This window comes from Neomonachus schauinslandi, chromosome 1, assembly GCF_002201575.2.
Source record: "Neomonachus schauinslandi chromosome 1, ASM220157v2, whole genome shotgun sequence".
Lineage (NCBI taxonomy): Eukaryota > Metazoa > Chordata > Mammalia > Carnivora > Phocidae > Neomonachus > Neomonachus schauinslandi.
In genome coordinates, this window is record NC_058403.1 from 159,010,655 (window position 1) to 159,033,963 (window position 23,309).

General features: G+C 49.6%; 1 protein-coding gene across 1 annotated transcript in view; it reads right to left on the reverse strand.

Moving 5' to 3' along the window:
* Window positions 1-23,309, reverse strand: part of NUP210 (nucleoporin 210) — a 108,186-nt gene that overhangs the window by 79,636 nt on the left and 5,241 nt on the right. Inside the window, exons 2-4 of the mRNA XM_044916245.1 lie at window positions 7,809-7,945; window positions 6,390-6,521; window positions 2,428-2,524 (exon numbers count right to left, since the gene is read on the reverse strand). Coding sequence (XP_044772180.1) covers window positions 2,428-2,524; window positions 6,390-6,521; window positions 7,809-7,945 — 366 coding nt within the window. The remainder of the gene's footprint in view (window positions 1-2,427; window positions 2,525-6,389; window positions 6,522-7,808; window positions 7,946-23,309) is intronic.

The window sequence follows — 23,309 nt, forward strand, 5'->3', positions numbered from 1 at the left end:
CGGACAGAGGAGGATGCTGATGCCCAGATGGGCTGCATTCCTTGACTAAGGAAGCAGGCAGGAAGTGACCAGGCCAGGCTGGGAATCCAGGTCTCTTTGACTGAACTTCACGAGACACCAGAAAGTCCAGAGCTCATCCAGAAGACAAAGGTTGAGGGTCCCATCCCCCCAAAGACCTCTGACCCAAAAGGGCAACCCAGCTTGCCCATTGTCAGGGTGTGAGGATGTCTGCCACGGAAATAGGCGTGGGCTAAGCTGAGATGTTCCCTAAAGCCCAGAGCTGGACTTGTAAAGGTGTAAATAAAAGACCAGACTCTTAACTCCCCACAAAATACTTAGTAATTGTGAGGTGGTAAGACAGTGACTTCATAGTGGGGCACCCGGGCAGACACCATCTAACCCAAGTGATGACAGTGAACGTCATCCATGACAGACCCACAAAATCATGATAAGATGCAATCAGGAGAATACAGAAGTTCAGCTCTGCCATCTTCCTGCCAAAGATGCAAAGCTCTGAGTCTAATCAGGAGGGAATATCAGATAATTCCGAAATGAGGGACATTCTACAAAATAATTGGACTATAATCTTCATGAGTATCACGGTCCCAAAAGAAAGAAAGGCCAAAGAACTGTCCTAGGCTGATAGAGACAGGACAACAGACAGCAGGTGACTCTGGCTGGGGTTTACACTTCATGTGAAGGATATAACTGGAATAGACTGGCAAGGCCTGAATGAGGTCTGATGACTGTAGGCATCAGTGTTCATCTCCTCATTTTGATGATATTGTGGATATGCCAGAAAATGTCCTTAATGGTGGTAAATGCATGTTAAAATAATTAGGGACATCAGGTCGGCTCTCAAATGGTTCAGGGACACCACTTTTTGTACTAGCAACTTTTCTGTAAGCTGAAAATAGCTGCAAAATTTTTTAAAGGGGCACCTGGGTGGCTCAGTTGATTGAGCGTCTGCCTTCAGCTCAGGTCATGATCCCAGGGTCCTGGGATCAAGCCCCGCATCGGGCTCCCTGCTCAGTGGGGAGTCTGCTTCTCCTTCTCCCTCTGCTGCTGCTCCCCCTGCTTGTGCTTTCTCTCTCTCTCTCTGTCAAATAAGTAAATAAAATCTTAAAACATTTTCCTTTTTAAATTAAGTCTTCCTCTGGAGTTAGAGAGCATAATGCTAAGCAAAATAAATCAGTCAGAGGAAGACAAACACCATATAATTTCACTCATAAGTGGAATTTAAGAAACAAAATAAACAAGCAAAGAGAAAAGAGAGAGCGAGACAACCCAAGAAAGAGACTCTTAACTATAGAGAACTTGTGGTTAGCAGAGGGGAGGTGAGTGGGGGGATGGGTGAAATAGGTGATGAGGATTAAGGAGGGCACTTGTGATGAGCACTGGGTGATGTATAGAAGTGTTGAATCACTAAATTTTACACCTGAAACTAATATAACATTGTACGTTAACTATACTGAAATTAAAATAAAATTTTATAAAGATTATAAGGGAATATTGAAAAAAAATTAGATCTTTTTCCCTTAAAAGAGAGTTTAAAATTTGATTTAATAAGGCCTGAGGCAATGCAGGATAGCAGGGGATATGAGCCCAGCCCTTGGGTCTGCACCAGCACTCGTCAACGGGACCTTCTGCTTCACATCTGCTCTGTGCAACGTGTAGTAACCACTAGCCACATAGCTAACAAACACGTGAAACACAGCCAGTACATCTAAGGAATTGGAGTTTTCATTTTATCTCATTTAAACTGAAATAGCCAGGGTTGGGTTGGGTTAGTGGCCACCATATTGGATAGTGAAGATTTATATAGATCTGAGTTCAAATTCTAGCTCCGCCACTTACCAATCTGGTAAGTGGCTTAAACCTTTGTTTCTATGTCTGAAAAATGGCAAAAATGGTGGTACTAGAGCCCACACGGCTTTTGGAGGGATTGAGGGAGTCGAGATGCCTAATAAACCCATGTCCTAAGGAGTCCAGTGCCAGGCAACACAGCCTCTTGCACCTGTGAGGGCTGTCGCTGCTGGAATGTCTTCCTAGCCACAACCTGTCTCCCCTTTAACTCACCCCCAGTGGAGGGCTGTCCTCTGAGGCCACATACAACCTTTCCCAGCACCCCATGACAGCTTCCATTATCTGGGGCAAGATTTCTCTTCCACAGCTGGGCATGCCAGCCTCCTCGACAACTTCCCACAGAGCACACCCCAGTGGGCTGCGGAAGCAGCAAGGTTCCGGCACAGCTGTGGGAGCCGAAATGCTCTTCCTTCAATCAGTCATGGGGAATGCTGGCCAGCATCCTGGGAACTGCCCTGGGCTCCTTGCTGACGGTGATGATGATGATAAAAGCCCCCAGCCTGCACGGAGCCAACTGACAGCCTCCTTCCTGCTTTCCTGCAAAGGTGAGGTGCCTCTTACCGCAGGGCATTGTGGGAGTCCGAGAACCCATTGGCCTCCGTGTCCTTCACGATCGTCCAGTCAAAGACCAGCCCAGCCAGAGTGCTGAATGTGTTCCCTGCAAGAGCAGATGGGGGGGAACAGAAATGTATCAGAGTTAACTCCTGGGGCTGGGGGGGAGGGGAAAATGCACTCAGCATCACCCCTCTGCAAAGCAGGTGTTATGCCTCCATTTCAGGAAAGGGAAACTGAGGCTTAAAGGGTTAGGGTCATGTGACCATGAGGGGCTCACCTGGGATGCGAACCCAAACCTGTCTCAGGTGAGCACTTGTGTTCCTCCCACGGTACCTCTGACGGCTCATGACAGGCTCAGCGCAGTGTGTAACACCACCACCCCTCAGGTCTATAAGGACTTCACAGTTCAGGTGAGCTCCCGAGACCTGAGTCATTTGTTCCCCCTTACTCTCCCTCTGCAGGGAAAGAAGCTGCGGATGAAGGGCAGCATCTTGTCTCTTCGCCTGAATGCCGAGACTCCCAGGGTCCCAGTGTGGAGGAGATGGCAAGCCAGCCAAGCTGGTCTTAGCTCTGCAGTCCGGCTTGCTGTCCGTGAGCCTTCTGACAGGATGTCAGGACAAGAGAGCCCAACCTGGGACCGGGCAATGATTGTGGAGACAGGACTCCATAAAGACCTTGTTAGTATAAGTACAAGGTCTGGTTCCCTGTCGACGCACTACAACGGTGTGGGAGATGGAAACCAGTGGCTCCGAGGCCTGATCTCCTAGGAGCTGCAGCTTTGCTTTTACCTAAGCAATGCTGCTTTTACATTTTTGAATTATTTCCCATCATTTCAAATGAAGAAATGCAACATATAAATCCAACTTTCAAGTTCTCTTGAAAAGTCTACAGAGCCGACCTCCTGGATCCTAGTCCCTCTGGGGATCGGTGGCTGGTTCAGCCTTGCAAGAAGGGATCATGGTCTCGGATTTGCCACACTCCCCACTATGCCATGTTGTTTACCCACTCCACCCCCCACCGCCCCATAGTCTTCATCTATATTCCCTGTCTGGCCAGAAACCCAAATAAGAGCATCTGGGGTCTAGAAAAGTTCTTACTACAGTGCAAAGGGCAAGGCATTCAGTGTCAGACGGGCCCCAGGTCCTGCCCCACCCCACCTGTGAGATCTCAGAAGCCAAATGAAACAGTGCTTAGCAAAAGCTGCAGAAAACTGGGCTGCTGTCTTTGCCATTACTTTTAGGGCATCATAGAGTTACTCTGTGACCCAGCAATTCCACTTCTGGGTATACAAGCTAGAGAAATGAAAAACCATGTCCAAAGAATGGCACATGAATATTCACAGCAGCATTATTCACAACAGTCAAAAGGTAGAAGCAACCCAAATGTCCATCAACAAATGAATGGATAAACAAATGCACTCTATCCGTACAATGGGATATTATTCGGCCCTAAAAAGGAAGGAAATACTCAATACAGCATGAATGAACCTTGAAAACATTATGCCAAGTGAAAGAAGTCAGACTCAAAAGACCATACATGGTATGATTCTATTTATAGAAAATGTCCACAATAGACAAATCTATATACACCAAAAGTAGTGGTTGCCAGGGGCCAGAGAGAGGAAAGAATGGGAAGCCACTGCTCAAGGGTACTGGGTTTCTTTTCTGTAGTGATGAAAATGTTCTAAAATTAGCTAGTAATGATGGCTGTACAACTTTGTGAATATATTAAAAACCACTGAACTATACACTTTAAATGGATGAATTTCATGGTATATGTATCTTTTTTTTAAAGTAACTTAAGACAGGAAATAAAACAGAGTGGTCAAGAGCAGGTGGTCAATAAAGTTTTATTAGAACACAGCCACTATGCACCCCTTAGGACGGCTTTAGAGTAACAGTGGGAGAGCTGAGTAGTTGCAGCAGAGATGGTGTGGCCAGCAAAGTCTAAAACAGTTACTCTCTGGCCCTTCACAGGAAAAGTCTGCTAAGCCCAGGCCAAGAGAGTGGACTCAGGGACCAGGCTGGAGCTACATACTAACTACATGTCTTCCCCCGGCACACACGTGTGTGTGTTCACACTCTGTACCTTGGTCTCATCATCTGGATGTGAAATGAGGTTAGAGCATGCAAAGTGCTCAAAGGAGTGCCTGGCCCCAGCATGGCCTCAAGCTTGGTCATTTGTTCCCAAGATCGGTGAGTCATCCCCGAAGAGCCCTGCAGAGGAGATCCTATCATCTCACTGCACAGACCCCTTCCCCAGCTCCCTTTGCTTTAAGCCAGGTGCAAACCTCATGTGGGACATGCAAGACCCTTTACATCCTGCATCCCCCACCCCACCACCCTGCTGCAAGTTTAGTCTCCTCCTGAATAAAATGGCCTTCTGAGGTGGGCAAACACCATCCTCCTCATGGCTTGGTCAAACATCATGTCCCTAAGAAACTGTCCTGACTTCTTTCCCCCACACCCAACTTTCAACCTTCCCTGGGTTGCCTTACATCCGATTTGATGACAAGCAGCACCTACTGAGATGCATGTGGGCCCCCCTACAGCCTGACCTACTAGGGCAGAAGCCAGCCCTTCCTTCCCAGCACCTGGCAGGATGCCCAGCAGGTAGAACGGCTCAGATGCCATGTGGCTCACTGAGATCCGCTCCCATGCTGCCCAGCACTAAGCCCTGGACACACTTCTCACCAAGTCCTTGCAACCCCCACGTAAGCACCACTATCTCAATTTCATAAACCAGAAAACAGTTCAGAGAAGTGAGACAGCTTATCTGATAAATGAATAGACAGGAAGGAGGGACCTGACTGATCCTCTAGAACAGTGATTTTGTCCTCAGGGGACATTGGGCAATGACTGGAGATACTTTTGGTCATCAAAATTTGAGTTCTGGGGCACATGGGTGGCTCAGTTGGTTAAGCGTCTACCTTTGGCTCAGGTCACGATCCCGGGGTCTTGGGATCAAGCCCCACATTGGGCTGTCTGCTCAGCAGGGAACCTGCTTCTCTCTCTCTCCCTCTGCCTATTGCTCTGCCTACTTGTGTGTGCTCTCTCTCTCTCTCTGTCAAATAAATAAAATCTTTAAAAAAAAAACTTGGGGAATTCTACTACCTCTCATGGGTGAAGGCCAGGGATGTTGCTGAGCATCCTACAATGTACTAGACAGACCCCACCACAAATAATTATCCAGCCCCAAGTGTGGATACTACCCTAGGCTGGGAAATTCTAATCTAGAGAATTTATTTTTAAGTAGAGGGAGCTGGAGTGGTCAGGGAAGATTTCAAAGACAAGGTGAGCCAAGGACTGGGCTTAAGTTTTGGGAGAGCCCTCATCTGAAAGACATCTGTTGCCTGACTTACTTTTTCCAATGGGAATCTTAACCTACAAATTTCCCTTTGCTCAGCTTCCAAAGAGGTAAGGCTGCAGCCAAGACAGTCCAAGAACAGATCTTTTAAGAACCCCAGAGCAATCCTATATTGGACTCCAGTGAAGTAAAGTGAATGATGGTGCCCGGGCCAGGACAGGGACACATCCCAGCACATGAGCACACATGCACACGTGTGCCCTGCTGTCTGGACCAGGAAGCCAACCCCAGCCCTCAAAGCCAGGCAAGGAGAACACTCCCACTGTTTCCAGCATGGTGACCCAACGAGCCTCTCCCAGCTTCCCACTGCTGCCAAGACACCGGATGTCAGCTTCCCAAAGATGCGCTTTACCCAGCACGGTCCTGGGCACAGGCACGGAATCGGCCTCCAGGGACTGCCAAATCTCTCATCTCACAGGCCCTGCTGCAGAGGCCAATGAGTGCCAGCCCCCGAGGGCCTGGGGGACACTCAGTGGTCTTGACCTCTTCAGTGTCTCCCCAGCACCGACTCTGCCATCCTGGCTAGAGTCGCCCTCCATTGGGGAAGAGCAGGGCTGGACATGAGGGGACTGAAAAACAGACTGCCAGGGGCCCATTCTCACCTTCAGAGTCCAGAGCCTGGATCTTCAGCTCCAGGGGTGAGTCCTCCAGGTAGAGTTCTCGGGTAGTGGAGACTATCTGAATGCCGTGGATGAGGTCGACGATGGCATCACAGCGCAGGACCTGGCCTGTGGCTGGAGGGATGGGAATGGAAGGGTTGGCACAGAAAGCGGTGCCCTGAGCACCATGCCACCTCCACAGTCTCATGGGTCAGGTGCTCTCACACTTTGGCAAGGATGAAAGCCACCAACAAGACCACCACCACGAAATGGAGCTGGGACAACCACATTGACCTCAGCAGCCAAGCCGCTGACCAGCACATGGGCCTTCTGAAAGTGAGCACAGACCTGTGCGGAGTAAGGGCTTGGGGGCATTTTCATTGCCCCTCTTGTACTTTGGCAAGGTGAGTAGCTGCATTTAAAGCTGTGTGCGAGAAAACTCCTCAGAGAGAATCTGGTTTTGTGACCATTACGTTAAAAGACAAGGATACATTATGATGAATTAGCATCCAGAAAGATAATGCTGTTCTGAATGCTTGTCGCTACGCTGAAATTAGGAATGGCACCCGGAGTTTGTTTGCTTACACTGGTGTTTTTACAGAAGACCATCAACTGTGCTGTAGAATGAAAGGGTTGTGTGAGCAAGCACACAGACTTTTTTACTAGCTCCATAAATAAGATACATAAATGGCATTACCCAGGGAATTCTCCAGCGTAAAAATAACAGCACGTGACACAAGATCATCCTGCCCATTCTCCAGGCCCCGTAGAAAACCACTTGTGCACTGTTCATGGTCCCTTGTTAGAAAGCACTACATCAAAAGCCTTAAAAATACTCATATGTAAAACTGGGAATCTATCCTTGGTAGAAAATAACTTAACCCAAAATTGTTCTCTGTACAAATATATTTATTTTTCTATATAACACCAAAACAAACATCTGAAAACAATCTAAATGTTCAATAGAAGGAAATCCTTACAGGACAAGCCCCTGTGAGGAATGGTATTCAGCCCTTACAAATAACCCTATAAAAATGAAAACTTCGTATCATGTTAAATGGAAGAAAGCATGACGGAAAATGACATTAATTGTCTTCTAAGCAGTTTACCACCATATGTTAAATTAAACGTGGGCAGTAAAAGAATTGCAACAACTTTTTTCATTTTGATTCAATACCCATTGAGGAGTTATTTGGGGAACAAATAATTATTTAGAAATGAAAGGCAGCCTCGACGAGAGGGAAAACAGGACACAGAGCTGGCGGGAGGGGCCCGGGTGGGTCCTGCCTGAGCATCCTCTGACCCAACAAGAGACAGAGCACTGCCTAGCGCACTGGCGGGCCGTGTGGCCAAGGTCTCAGTGGGGTGTCTCCCGTCTCTTGTCCCCACCAGGGATTCCCACAGGGCACTCAAAGCTCTTACTGATGTCCTCGGCGAAGATGATGCTGGTCAGGCGGGCAGGCTGGGACAGGCGGGCCTGCACCACTGCCTTCTGGGAGCACTGCGCTTCATCCGCACCCAGCGGCTCGATACTGGCCACCTCCGGCCGGGTCGATGACCTGTGGCAAGAAGGTCAGAATTTATTCTCTGGAGCTACCCCAAGAGGCACAGCTGGGCCCCGAAGCCAAAGCGGCAGTTCCCCATCCGGGGCTTTGTCCCAGACTCAAACACAGAATAGAGGTGGGCAGTGTCCAGGATCTTCCCACCCGGGGAGAAACGGGGCTTGGCTGACACCCCGCTCTTAAGAGCGTGACCCCCTGAGTGCATGGGACCTCCACACGCACGCTCCCACTGAGCAAATTAGCCAGGAGACCAAACACATGGGAATAACCTCCACGTTCAGCAGATGGTCGCCTTACAAGACTAGTCTGTGGAACTAGGAATAATTCTCTCTCAGTGGGAAGACTGCCTCCGGTGTTTGGTTCAGAGGAACTGCCATGGATCTCTGCTGACCTCTGGGCCAGGCCTGGCACATAGCAGGCAAACCTGGAGATCACCGACTGTAAAGATAACAACAATCGTAAAGTCCTGGTGGGCCCGGAGCTGGCATTAAGGTAAGGATGGGGAGAAAGGCAGATAATACATAAATAGACCAGTAAAATCTATGGGAAGCCTTCCCATGGAGAGACAGGACTTGACAACAACAGGATGAAGGGAAGGCACGACTGGGGGAGTGACCCAAGGTCAGCGCCACGGTTTCTCACCTATGACACAGGCTGACGACAGTTTCAGGGTCGAGGGGGGATGGGAATGAGTGGGAATGAGCAGAGCGGATACTACGCAGAGAGTGCTGAGTGAGAATGTGCTGTTATAGTTCTCTGCAGACAGGGTGCTCCGGGGAGCTGCTGGGGGAGACCTCTCACTGCCTACCACACAAAGATCTGGTGTTTTGGGCAAGGCTCTGAGGTGGGAGCAGCCAGCAGTACTCCGAGGACAGGAGGAATAGTCTGATCTGAGGCCTGGGACTCAGGTCGAGGAGATGGACAGGGGCCGAGGTCAAGGAGATGGGAGGCACTGGCCAGAGCCTGTGTTCTTAACCACCACCCCAAGCTGCTGATGGCTTTTCTTGAGAATTTTGCAAAATTTGGAGTCTACTCATCAGGGAAATGTAAATCAAAACCACATCTCACACCTCACACCTGTTAGAGTGGCTATGATCAAAAAGATAAGAGATAACAAGTGTTGGCAAGGATATGGGAGAAAGGGAACCCTCCTGCACTGTTGGTGGGAGTGCAAATTGGTGCAGACACTGTGGAAAACAGCATGGAGGTTCCCTCAAAAAAATTAAAAATAGAACTACCATATGATTCATCAATTCCACTTCTGGGAATGTATCCAAAGCAAATGAAATCACTAACTTGAAAAGATATCTGCACCCCCATGTTTACTGCAGCATTATTCACAATAGACACACAAAAGACATGGAAACAACCTAAGTGTCCATCGATGGTCAAATGGATAAAGAAAATGTGTAACACACACACACACACACACACACACACACAGACTGGAATATTACTCAGCCATAAAAAAGAAGGAAATCCTGCCATTTGTGACAACATGGATGGACCTTCAGGGTGTTATGCTCAGTGAAATAAATCAGAGGAAGAAAGACAAATACTGTATGATCTCACTTACGTGTGGACTCTAACAGCAACCAAACTCATAGAAATAGAGAAGAGACTGGTGGCTGCCAGAGGTGGGAGACGGAGGAAATGGGCGAAGGGGATCAAAAGGTACAAACTTCTGGTTATAAACTAAATAAATCCTGGTGATGTAAGGTACAGCATGGCTACTATAGTTAACAGTACTGTACTGCATATTTGAACTTGGCTAAGGAAATAGCTCTTATAAGTTGTCAACATAAGAAAAGAACTGTAACTATGTATAGTGATGGATGGTAACTAGACTTACTGTGATCATTTTGCAATATACACATGTATCAACTCATTATGTTGTACACCTTAAACTAATACTGTGTTTTATGTCAATTATAGCTCAGCAAAACTGGAAAAACAAGTCCTTAGAGGAGGTGGCAGGGCTTGAGGTCAAGGAGATGGCAGGAGCTGAGGTCAGGGAGGCACTGGAGGCCACAAGCAAAGAGCTTAGATTATTCTGAGAACAATGACAAGCCACTGGGGGATCTTAAGCAGGTGCACAACCTAATCCGCTGCACACTCTACAGAGCAGAAAACCAGGTGTTGCCCTCAGGGCGCTTACAGTGTAATCCAGGACCCAGAGAAGGGGTGTCCCCTGTGCAGTGTCCAACACTCATTCCTAGGGGCTGCGCTCAGCACAGTGCCCTGAACACAGCAGGCACTACCCGTCTTTGCTTCCTTCCCAGACCTTCGCTTAAACTCACTGGAACACCATCGATCTGGGGTATTCAGAAAGAAACTTGTAAAAAAAAAAAAAAAAAAAAAACCCGGGTGCAAAAAGCGATGGTGTGAAACACAGCCAAAAAGACATCTCCAAGTCGTCTTCTGGCTTGTCACCGAGTGCCCCCCCCCCGGGGCCGGGTGGGCACAGCAGCATGGCCACACACACCTAAGGGTGCCGGCGTGGCACACACATCACAGACCCATGCTGAGCAGCCAGCGGCGCGCCTGGACACGGATCAACACCTCCACTGAAAGGACTCAGAACACAAAGCTCACCCACTGTCAAGGAAGGAACTCCAAGCCCCTGAGGAAATGCACTGCGGTCTCCCCACGGAGGGATTTCCTCTGAGATAAGAGCCTGCCAGCGACGAAAGAAGGACGACAAAGTGGGCAGGAACACACACCCAGGTAAGGAGGTGAGAGGAGGTGCCCGCGGCAATGAGCCTCGCAGCATGCTGGAAACGCACTCCGTTTAGCTGCTAGCAGCTCTGTGACTCTAAGATAGTTTTCTCTTTTCCTTTTTTTTTTTTTTAAGATTTTATTTATTTGATAAAGCATGAAAGAGAGAGCACGAGTGGCGGCGGGGGGGATGGGCAGATGGAGAAGCAGGCTCCCCACTGAGCCAGGAGCCCGATGCAGAACTCGATCCCAGGACCCTGGGATCATGACCTGAGCGGAAGGCAGTCGCTTAACTGACTGAGCCACACGGGTGCCCCTCTAAGATAGTTTTCAAAGCCTGTTAAACCACACACACACATGTATACACACACAGAACTGAGTGTGGAAACAAGAAAATTAGAAAACTCACACAGAGCATAAGAGACTAAGGAGACAGGACAAAGAAAGGCAATGTGGGATCCTGGGCAGGATCCAGGAGCAGAAAAAGAACCCCCATGGGAAAACTGCCATGAAGTCTAGATGTTGGTGACTATTCACCAGTGTTAATTTCTTCATGTTGACCAACGTTCCTGGTTGTGTAACACGTGAACTTTAGGGGAAGCGGGGTAAAGGGTATAAGGAAATCTCTGTATTATCTTTGCACCTTTTCTGTAAATCTAAAATTATTCCACAATTTAAAATTTAAAAAAAAATGACAAGGGGGAATGGATAAACAGGGAAAGCACAGAGGATTTTTAGGGCATGAAACTATTCTGTATGATATTATGATGGTGACGCAAGTCGTTATATGTTTGTCCAAACCCACAGAATGTATGACACCAAGTATGAGCCATGATGTAAGCTATAGACTTTGGGTGACAATGATGTACGGATTTGGTTCACTGATTGCAACAAATGCTGACAGTGAGGAATGTGGCAGGGGACACGATATGGGAAATCTCTGTAATTTTGGCTCAATTTCTGTGAAGCTAAAACTGCTCTAAAAAATCTATTTCCCACTTCTCTGTTTGAGAAACAACGTGGTCTATGTCTTGTTCAATGGCCCCTGGTGGCCAGACATCGGGGCTCCCGGTCTGGGCTGAAAATGCCTCCCCAGTCTCTGAATCTCAGCCTCCTCAAGAGTGAAATAGGGGCAGCCACCTCTCCTCCTGTTGCCTCACAGCAACGAGTTAATCTGAGAGAAGAACGGAGTTAGCCCAGGTTAAGCCGGAGAGGCCGGAGAGTCCCTCTCCCGCATCCCCCCACACCACTGAGAGGCCCCGCCAGGCTCAGGACCTGGCTGGAGACACCACACCTCTCACTCCAGGCTAGGTTAAGTCCAGGTGTGGGCCTTAAAGCAGCCCTGTCCAAGAGAAATATGGCAGATCACATTTAGCGGTTTTTAATTGTCTTGTTAACAAAAGGAACAGGTGAAATGAATTTAATAGACTTGTTTAGAGCAGTTTTAGCTTCGTGCAAAATTGAGCGCTAAGTACAGAGAGTTCCCATACTCTCTACCCACCCCCCCAAACACACACACTGCCTTCCCCGTTGTCAACATGCCTCACGGGAGGGCACATTTGTGAAACTGGAGAACCCACACTGACACATCACTACCGCCCAGAGCCTCCAGTTTACATGGGGGTTCATTCTCAGGGTTGTACAGTCTGCGTATGAGGACATGTATCCACTATCTATAACCTCCCACTGAACAGCTCTGCTGCCCTAAAAATCCTGTACTCCACCAATTCATCCCTATTTTTTTAAGTTCCTATTAAAAAGCCATATTAAAGTAATAGGTGAGGGGCGCCTGGGTGGCTCCGTTGGCTAAGCATCTGCCTTTGGCTCAGGTCATGATCCCGGGGTCCTGGGATCGAGCCCCACATGGGGCGTCGGGCTCCCTACTCAGCGGGGAATCTGCTTCTCCCTCTGCCCCTCCCCACCGCTTGTGCTCGCTCTCTAATAAATAAATTTTAAAAATTAAAATTAAAAAAATAAAGTAATAGGTGAATTAATTTAACTAAGGATGTAACCCAACATATCCCAGATGCCATCACCTCGACACATGGCCCAGCTGCCCCGCGGACTCATCACCACATGAGGAGAGTGGTGAAGGCAGAGGACTGGTCTGCAGATGGACAGCCAGGCAGGCAAACACTGCTCCCAACTCACCACTTGTCCTGGGGATATCTTCTAATCCCTGCCAAACACCAGCCTGGGAGCTGGTGGGCGCTGGGAGCTCTTAGCACCTCTTGAGAAAGTTCTCTCCCTCTTCACACTTAGGGCTGATACAAGGGCGCTAGGTGCAGCCTCCAGATAAGACAAAGGAGCTGCCTGGAAGGGGGCACCCACTGCATTCTGGGGCCTGTGGTGAGCAGGCTATCCCCGGGGCCCAGCCAGGAGACAGTGGGATCCCGTGCAGGGGAGGCAGCCTCCAGTCCCTGCACCTGCTCACCTCGGCTAAGTTGGGGCAATGGGAGCCACACTCCCTCCTCACTGGGCAGCTGCGGGGGCCAGAAAGCACCTCACGAGAAATGCTAAAGTGCCGAGAAACGTCAGCAGGTGTGGCGGGCGCTCAGGATTTGGGCAGACCGTGCCACATCCCCCTCCCACTGATGTCTCCCCCGAATTCTCTCTGGGCTCCAGTATGCCGCATCTGAAGCTGGAAGGGCTCATGCCAGGCCCCGACAGGACGGTTTACAACAGCCTTGGGTGGTGTTTCTGTTACCAACAGAAGGGCTCTCTCTTTTCAGTTATCTGATCTTTCTGGCACATCCTGAGGCCTGCCTACTTTGGCCGTACTTTTAAGAGGCACAAAAGAACCACAGAATCCAGCGATTATGTGCCCCTGTCATGGCGAGGTTGGAATGCAATTACGAACGAAAAAGCACATTCGTAAGTGTTTGCCGGGAACTTGTCGGGCAGGTACCCTTGGCACTCCCAACTCCAACTTGAGACTGCCACCGGTGGGGGGTGAAAACACCGGGTGGCGGTAACAGACTAGAAACAAGGACAGAAATTGTTGACAATGGCTAATTCTGATGGTAGGAGTACGGGTATTCATTATTCTTTGTTCTCTTCTGTACTATTTCAACTTCTAAATGCAAACATTTCCCCCTAACAGTGGACATAACTTAGAGAACTACTGCTTGCCCTCATTGTTCAGAAAAGTAAACTGAGGCTCAGAGAGAAGAGGGGACTGGTTATAGGCCATGCCGAGGGCCGGGGCCAGGACATACGTGATCCAAGGCCAAATTTGGTGTTTTCTGCTATTCAAGTCCCCTCCCGGCTACACAGAAGTGTGGCCTCTGCATCCCACAGCTCTCCAGGTGGGCTCAGAACACCCTACAGATACATGCTCCTGGAGAGTCAGGCTGGCTCCTTCTGGGGCTGGGCATGGAAGGGCTGGCCACACATAGGCAATTCTGGAATGTTTCTGCTTCCAGGATCTGGCAAGAGATGAATCACCTTCTACAGAGAGGGAGGACGGGTAATTCTTGAGACATAGTTGTTAATCACATTGAGCCAGGCAGACAGAGACAGGGAGCACCAGAGGAGATAAGAGAGGGATGATGGGCAGGAGCACCTCATATCTGGCTAGTGCTGAGACCTCCGGGGACCATTTTTTGATTAAAATAAAAAGTATGGGCACTTGGCTGGTCAGTTGGAAGAGCATGTGACTTGATCTCGGGGTCGTGAGTTTGAGCCCCATGTTGGGTGTAGAGATTACTTAAGTAAATAAATCTTTAAAAATATATATATGGGGGCACCTGGGTGGCTCAGTTGGTTAAGCATGTGCCTTCAGCTCAGGTCATAATCCTGGGATCCTGGGATCGAGCCCTGCGTTGGGCTCCCTGCTTAGTGGGGACTGTGCTTCTCCCTCTCCCTTCCCCTGCTTGTTCTCTCTCTCTCTCAAATAAATAAAATCTTTAAAAAATAAAATAAAATAAATATATATGTGTGCTGGGGGAGTATGATAATCTTATGTGTCAGCTTGACTGGGCCAAGAGGTTACTTGGGCAAACATTATTCTGGGTGTTTCTACAAGGGTATTTTTGGATGAGATTCACATTTAAACCTGTAGACTGAGTAAAGCAGATTGTCCTAATGTCGGTGGGCCTCACCCAATCAGTTGAAGGCCTGAATAGACCAAAAAGGCTGACCCTCCTCCAAGTAAGAAAGAATTTCTCTTGCCTGACCGCCTTTGAATTGGGACACTGGCTTATTCCTGCCTTCAGACTCAAACTGAAACACCAGTTTTTCCTGGGTCTGCAGCCTGCCAGCCTTTTGGATGGCTCTCCAGGGTCTCTAGCTTGCCAACTCACCCTGCAGATCTTGGGCCTTCTGAGCCTCCATAATCACATGGGCCACTTCCTTATACTAAATTTCTTTATATATAATAAAATTATATGCTATCGGTCCTGTTTCTCTAGAGAATCCTTATTAATACAGAGAGAGGGTAGAAGATAACAAAGGGAATTGTCCACCATGTGTTAAACCTAGAGCTGAATACTTCTAACCATCAGATTACTTACCCTCCAGCAGGTCTATCTGGGAAAATGAAACTGAGGCTCAGAGAGGTCTGGCAATTTCCCCAAAGCCACACAGCTGTAAGTGGCAGGGCCAGGGATCACAGCAACAGGTCAGGTATTTCTCCCACTACGTGATGTGTTCCCCAGGGTAGGACACATACAACACCAGACAGGATACACAGATGAACTATTTTTAATGGGCTCTTTATGTATTTCGATTATTATTATTATTCTTTCATTTTAAAGTGTTGTAGGAAAAACAAACACAGCAAACTTGTGCACTCATAAATGTTAATACTGATGACAACGTCAATATCCAAAAAAGTGAGCCATTTTGTAGGAAATAGTAAATTCCAATATAGGCCCTACATAAAAAAAGGCCCACGCCTGACAGTGGCAGGAAGCGTCTGCAGTTTGGCAGTGGGGGGGCTGTGGGTGCAGGGAGAGTGAGGGACGGAGCCTCACCACCCGGCCACACCTTCTCTCTGGTGCTACTGTATCCACTGCCATTTTCCAAGGTTTTCAGAAACACAAGGACAGCATAGCCTTACACAGCAGTGTCAGCAGCTCTGAACACCAGGGAAGTCCCCTCTCTGGTTGGGTCGGTCCCCTGTAAGGGACAGAGGAAAGGGTGAACCGTGCACCGCGTGACACAAAGCTAGCAAGCAGCCGAACACAACCTGGGCAACGGCACATGGGATCCTCAGGAAGGACCGGGGCGGGATGGGGGGAGGGGGGAAGGAGGGGACAGTGCTCGGAGACAGACAAGTACTAACTATGCCTGGGAGGCAGGTCCGCATGTTGGCCTGACAGCTGAGATGCCCAGTGTCACCTGCACCCACGGAAGTCAGGTCCCTGCTACCAGAGCCCAATTCATTTGCATACAAGCATCGTGTTCCACCAAAGAAACAGGTCCTGGCTCGTACAGCTTTTCTGCCGAAGAGCCTTCCTCTGCCCCCCCGCCCCAGTTTAAATTAACTGCCACTCTGCAGAAAGAATTCGTGGTGTGGCAACTTGCACATACGTGGCTCCTCTGTACATCTCAGCTAGCCGTCAGCAGGTCTGCCCACCCTCCCACATACCAGCACTCACCCCCACCCATAGGATGGGTTCCAAGGGCTTCCTCGGGCCCCTGGTGCAGTCTGGTAAGCAGCACTTAGTGATGGTGTCTGCTTGCTGCAAGGGGAAGTCCTAAGATAGTGGTGTGCTGCCACTCACCTGCTGTGTGACCTTAAGCAAACGATTTAACCTCTCTGGGCCTCTGTTTCTTCATCCACACAGTGGAATAAAAATCATTCCTGGCACAAAGGATTGGGGTGGATTAGATGGGACAGAAAATATAAAGCTCTCATCATGGGCCTTGTACATAGTAAGCTCCCAAGTTCAGGAAATAGAAGGAGGTTCCCAAATGAGGGGTCTTTGGTGCGATTCGGACCACAAGAACTTTGCTTTTTAAAGAAAGTTAGACAGGGGCACCTGGTTGGCTCAGTTGGTGGAGTGTGCAGCTCTTGATTTCGGAGTTGTGAGTTTGAGCCCCGTGTTGGGTGTAGAGATTACTTAAAAATGAAATCTTAAAAATAAATGAAGGCAGACAGGCAGGCAGGCAGACAATGCAGGTCCTTCTATATCGTGATCATTTATGCCTCACCCTGTCCATCCCCTTCCCTGAGTGAAGCCTGATCCTAGTCCCTGTTGTCAGGGCACCCATGGCAGCTTCATCATGGGTCCCCGTCCCCAACCCCAACAGCAGATATCCTCAGAACCACAAGCAAAGATTCAGGCCCAAGACAGGGCTGCTGACCCAAGGCCGCAACGCTGGCAAGATCCCAAGCCACTGGACTTGGAGTCTAACCTCTGCTCGGAAGCCCGCCCCTCCCCCCCACCCCCTCCCCCTCGCCCTTGGTCCCAGCTCTGGCACCTCCATCCCTTTCCTGCTGTTGTTCTGGCCACTTCACACACCCTTCTCCAAGCTCTCCTGCTGCACGGCCTTCACGGCTCACCATAAATGGCAACTCTTCCAGGGACCCCTCCCCAAGCCTCCTCCCCCATCTCCTCTCAGCCCCCACAGCCCCAGTGGTCCTCCTTGGGGTCATTCATTCATTCATTCATCGAATCCATATTTACTGGGTCATATGCCATATTCCAGGTACTGGTCTAAGCACCGGGGATACACCAAAGTACAAAATATGCATTAATCCCCACCTTCGTGGAGCTTACATCTCAGTGGGAAACAAGAACAAACAAAACGAGTAAGTGAATATAGGATCTTACACAATAGGGCTATGGACAGACATAAAGCAGGGATGGGAAAGGCAGGATGGTCAGAGGAAGCCTAACAGAGGGGGTGACATATGAACACAGCCTCAGATGTCTCTGAAGGAGAGGCAGATATTGGCTCTTCGAATATCTGGGAGAAGAGCATTCAAGGCAAAAGGATCAGCAAGCCCAAATGGTTCAAGGCAATGGCTCAGCAATGACCCTCTTCCTTGTCCAACTTCCCTCAGAGACAGTGTGAGGACAGAGCCTGTGGCTTGTTCATTTCTTGCCTCCACTGCTGCTAGCACAAGACTCTGGTACATGTTCCTGTAGATGCCCTTTATCAGGTTATAGATTCTCTTCTATTCCTAGGTGCTACAGATTTTTATCATGAATGGGCACTGAATGCTCTGCACCTATGGAGACAATTAATCATATGGCTTTTCTTTGAATTCTATGGATGTGGTGAATTACACTGCTTGTTAATGTTAAACCAACCTTGCATTCCTGGGATTTACCCCAGTGGGTCATGATGACTCATCACCCTTTTTAATATTTTTCTGGGTTTGATTTATTATTTTGTGAAAGAATTTTGTGCTTTTGCCCTGTGGAATTTCTTTTTCTTATAATGTTTTTGTCTGGTTTGCAATCAGTGGAATGCAGGCCTCATAAAAATGACATAGGAAATAACCACTCCTTGTCTCTTTCCTGAAAGAGTTTATAAAAAAAACTTGTACTACTCCTTCTTTTTTTTTTTTTTTTAAGAATTTATTTATTTGACAGAGAGAGACACAGCCTGAGAGGGAACACAAGCAGGGGGAGTGGGAGAGGGAGAAGCAGGCTTCCCGCGGAGCAAGGAGCCCAATATGGGACTTGATCCCAGGACCCTGGGATCATGACCTGAGCCGAAGGCAGAGGCTTAACGATTGAGCCACCCAGGCGCCCTCCTTCCTTAAATTTTTCATAGGATTTACAGACAGGCCATCTGGGCTTGGAATTTTCTTTAGGAGAAGGTTTTTAATTATAAGCTTAATTTCATCAAATGTCCTAAATGGAACGGGAGGCAAGGAGGATGTCATTCCCGTAGGGGGACCTGTGCTGGATTTTGGCTGCCCAGGCTCCATCCGCCTCTTTCAGTAACGGCACCCAGCTTTTCCGTGGGCACTGCCTCTCCTCCGCTCGCAGACCATAAGGCTCCAGAGTGCTCACACTCCTCCGCACACTAGGAGGCAGGTGGCTGCGGTCTGGCCAATCGGCTCTGTGCTCACCTGGCAGGAGAGGGGTTCAGACCCAGGCATGTGCCCAGGTGAGTCAGCCAGAATGGCTGCTGTGTATAGCCTGTGCCCCACTAGACTTGACTCTGGGGGCTGTATGGCTGGACCTGTGACCTTGCTACCCCAGGAGAGCACCTGGCCAAAGCCGAAACACGAGGACCGAGAACCCAGGTCCTGTTGACAATCGCGTAAACCCCTGCAGGACAGAAGCGGGAAACAAATTCCACCGGGGCTTCCAGTTCCGGAAGCCAACGCAACATTCCTTTGTTTTATTTAAACTATTTTGACTTGAGTTTCCTGTTGCATATAGTCAGAAGAGTCTAGACAAAAGAAACACCCCTGACTGAATTCTTTAAGGCTTACTGCTTGATTTCATTCAGACTACTGGTATTTTTTTTTTAAAGCAAAAAACAGACAAAAAACCCCTTGTATTTATTAGGTGCTTATTCTGTCAGGCACAGAGCAAAATGCACCCCAAATGTTTCATTTGCTCCGAATATCCTATTAAAACCCCCATTTGGGGGCGCCTGGGTGGTGGCTCAGTCAGTTGAACATCCAACTCTTGATCTCAGCTCAAGTCTTGATCTCGGGGTCATGAGTTCTCAGGGCCCCACGTTGGGCTCCACATTGGGTGTGGAGCCTACTTAAAAATAAAATAAAACAAAAAACTATCTGATACCTGAGGAGACCTCCACACAGATATTAAGTCACCAGCCCAAGGTCACATTCCTAGAAAAACGGTTCAGTCCAGCCTGGTCCTAGACCCCTGGTCCGGACACTGCCCTACTCCCTTGGGCTGAATGCACAACTATTCAAAACAGGGCCAAAGGCCTCTGGCGCCTACCTGGGGCTGCCCATGGGGAGGGCCTGGGCTCCCAGATTTTGGCAGAACATGGCCTCAACCCTCTCCTGAATCACTACCCCACCTATATCTTTCATACTGCTTTTGAAAAGTGTCATGGGTTTTATGAAACCAACCACTGGCTGAGAAGCGCTGGCATGTTTCTGCGTGCACCCCAGAATCAAGCCGGCTCTGGGGTCAGCGCCCTGGTTTTGAATGTGGCTCTTCCAATCACCGGCTCCTGACCCCTGGCTCCCCATTTGTGCAGTGAGTAGTCATTCTTACCAAAAAGGGTTTCATTTTGTTTTTAGGATTAAGTGGGGAAATAATACAAAGGGATGGGCCAAAAAAAAAAACAAACAAAAAAAAACCCCACAACAACAACTGATTCTGCTATTTTGGTTCCCACTGTCATACACCCCTCTGCAATATGTGAAGCCTCTGGATGTGCATCTCTGGCCCGTGGGGCAGCCGGCAGGACACCTCCTCGTTTGCCCACCTGTCCCCACCTCCAGGCCCCCTTCTGTATGCTGCCCTCCCGGTCCAGTCACAGCCAGGTAAGCCTTGTATCCTTTTCTTATTTTTTCTTTTAAATTGATCCTTCTTTAAAGAAAAAGTACTTTAAAAGGAAACCTTGTATCACTAGCGTAAATGGACAGCCCATATTATTTGCCATACATCTCAGGTAACCATAAAAACAAACATGAATCAAAACAATGTTGCTAGACTCTGGGGGGAGGGGGACACGGTTGCCTGCAAAGGTTCTGGGCCCATCTGCCTGCTCTCAAGAGACAGGCAAATATTCAAAGGTGTTCAGGAAAGAGAATGGTGGTTTCCAGGGGCTGCGGCGGGGAGGCAGAGGGAGAGTTCCTGTCTGACGGGAACAGAGTCTCAGTTGAGGATTACGGACAAGTCCTGGAGTTAGAGGGTGGTGATGGTGGCACAACGGTGAGAATTTGCTTAATGCTACTGAACTGTGTACCTACAAATGATTAAGATGCTAAATTTTACAATATGTGTATCTTACCACAATTAAAAAAAACAACAACAAAAAGGTAAATAGCACATTGGCACCAGAAATAAACTTTTATTTTGAGGAACTCTAAAGGACCGACAGTGGATTTTGAAAGGGTAAATCTTTCCCATTCCCAATGTGACACGGGGCCCGCTCACACACCATGTGTCGGGCGCGTTAGCGCCCTGCTGCCGTGGGGGGAGCCATTCCCCACTCCTCAGAACACAGGCACGGGAGCTGGGCAGGGGAACCCAAGGACGTGGGAGGGCCAGGCCAGAAAGCGCGAGTCCAGAAAGGAGAAGTGAGAGATGTACTAAGAGCAGGGGTGGGTGGGGCAGAGGAAAGCACAGCCCCCCACCATCTACCTGCAGGCTCTAGCCCCTCTGCGGCAGAGGCAGGGCCTGCAGGGAGGAAGCCACCCAGAGGGGCTGGCAGAGCAGACCGCAAAGGAAGCAAGAAGAAAACAACCCAGTACCAGGTTTACTCAAGTCAACACACACTTCCTGGCACCGCCCTCCACGGCTCGTTGAAGAGAATTGAGCAAGTCCCCACCAGCCCTGCAGGAACCAGAACTACGGGTAGCCCTTGAGGCGGATGCAGAGCAGAGAGCAAGGCCCTGAGAACCAACTGGTCCCAGGCTACCACGGCCCAAGTCCTGACCCTGGCAAGCCCCTCCCTGTCTCCTAACCACAGCCCACGGGTTCCACATGGCCGGCCCCTGCCAAGCTCTCTAACCTCACACTTCCCCTCACCAGACATGCCTTCTCTGTGCTCTGCCAGCCAGTGTGGCCCCTCCTCAGGGCCTTTGCACTTGCTGCTCCCTCCGGCTGTACCCGCTTAGGTCCCAGGTCAGCTTCAGGGAGGGCATGCCACACGAAATGTAGCCATTCCTTTTATCTTAGTCGGTTATTTAACTCTCCCAACCAGCTCCAGGCTCCAGGGAAGCAGGCCGCCATCTTCTTCACTATCCCATGACCCAGGACCAGGAACGTGCCTGGATCAGTTCTAAGTCACAAATATTCATCACCTGGTAAGTGGACCCCCAGCCCTCATGGGTGAAATCTGTATTGCTGATCACAGTGCTTGCCCCCACCCCCAACCCCGCCACGGGTGTTTGGGCAGGATGGTTCTTCACAGTGAGAACTGGTGGGCCTCTGGCCGAATGAAACCCACTTTTTGGGTTAAGCTTTCACACCGTAAATTTTTTATTTTAATGTTAGTGCCTGATTCTCCAGTTTCCCCTGGGTTCTCCTGCCTCCTCACCTGTCCAGCTACCCACATGTGACCAGCCTCCGTCCTGCAGGCTGAGTGGGAGCTCAGCAGAAGGCAGCCGGGCTGGATAACTTTCCAGCTCAGCTCAGTGTGTAGAGTGGGCTTTGGAAGAGCCAGAGGAAACCCTCTCCCTCACCCTTTCTCTCCCACTTTCCCCAGGCTGCAATGGGACCAGCTGCTTCCTTCCGCGGGGGGCGGGCAGAGAGGCCCCCGGAGGTGCTGCTGGCCTTGGACCTCGCACCACTACAGGTCAGCAAGGACAGAGGGACTGTTGGCTCTTTCATGCCCACGGATTCCCGAGGGGGAGTGGAGGTGCGTGGGACACAACACACACCAAGGACAAGTTCCACTGTGTGGGGACCCATGCAGCCGGAAGGGCTCCCATTTGCCTCCCCAAGAATCCTCATACCCGTGGCTGAGAAGGGCACCCTGCTTCAGGACCAAGCCTGGCAGACACACCAGGCAGCTCCAGAGTGCCCCGGGGGAGACTTTCCAGAACAGGAAAGGGGGAGAATTCTGGGCACAGCGGTTTAGTGGGGGCCATGGGATGCCGTTTACCAGGCTGATGCGCCTCCCCTCAGCAGGGGGCAGCGCGGCAGCTCATGGTGTATGAATAGAACCTTGTCCAGTCAGCCTGGACAAGGCCCCTGCCAAGATGCGCCACACCAGGACTGGGGACCCGTGACAGCCTCCTGCCTGGATCCCTGGGACCTCACAGCCTCCCGCCATCCAGCCCCCCAGCCTGGGTCAGCTTGTAGCTGCTCCCACTGGCAGAGCCCGGAGCCCAGACTGTGGGGATGGCTCAGGATGGGGTCCCTGGAGCGTGGTGAAGCGGGGAGGACTGCAGATCTGGAACTAGATCCACCTGGGGCTGAAATCCACCTTGCATTTTGGAAAACAAGCAAAAGACAGTGCAGCCTGGAATCTTTGAATGGAGAAAAGCCAAGCACGTCTAGCCTCGCCTCAGTTGCAGGCTAATGGACTAAGAAATTGCAAACCTGGCCAGGCTGGCCAGCATCTGACCCTGCTTCATCAGCTTACTGGAAGGAGTGAGTGACACAAGCAATCATGCTTTCAAAAGGCTGTGGCTCTCTCTGTCCTTGTTCAGTGCCCTACCCCAAGTGGCCCCCTGGGTGTCAAAAAAAAAAAAAATGCTGCCACTGCCCAGCATCACGGGAAGGTGTCATACTGCATGTCGCCAGTCTGGGCAAAGATCCACACTCAAAGCTCCAAGTTCCGTTCCTACTGAATGACTATCACTTTCGTACCATTGTAAAGTTGAAAAATTTAAGTGGAGCCATCGTTAGTCGGGGGCCACCTGTATTTATGCGACATCACATAGAGCCCTTCCTTCTCTGAGGCTCAGAGGACAATGTGGGCAGTTTACACTACGTGATCTCTAGGGCTCCTAGGGCCCGAAAACTGTTCCATTATTTGATGCCATAAAATCAAGAAACAGGAAAAGTTAACTTAG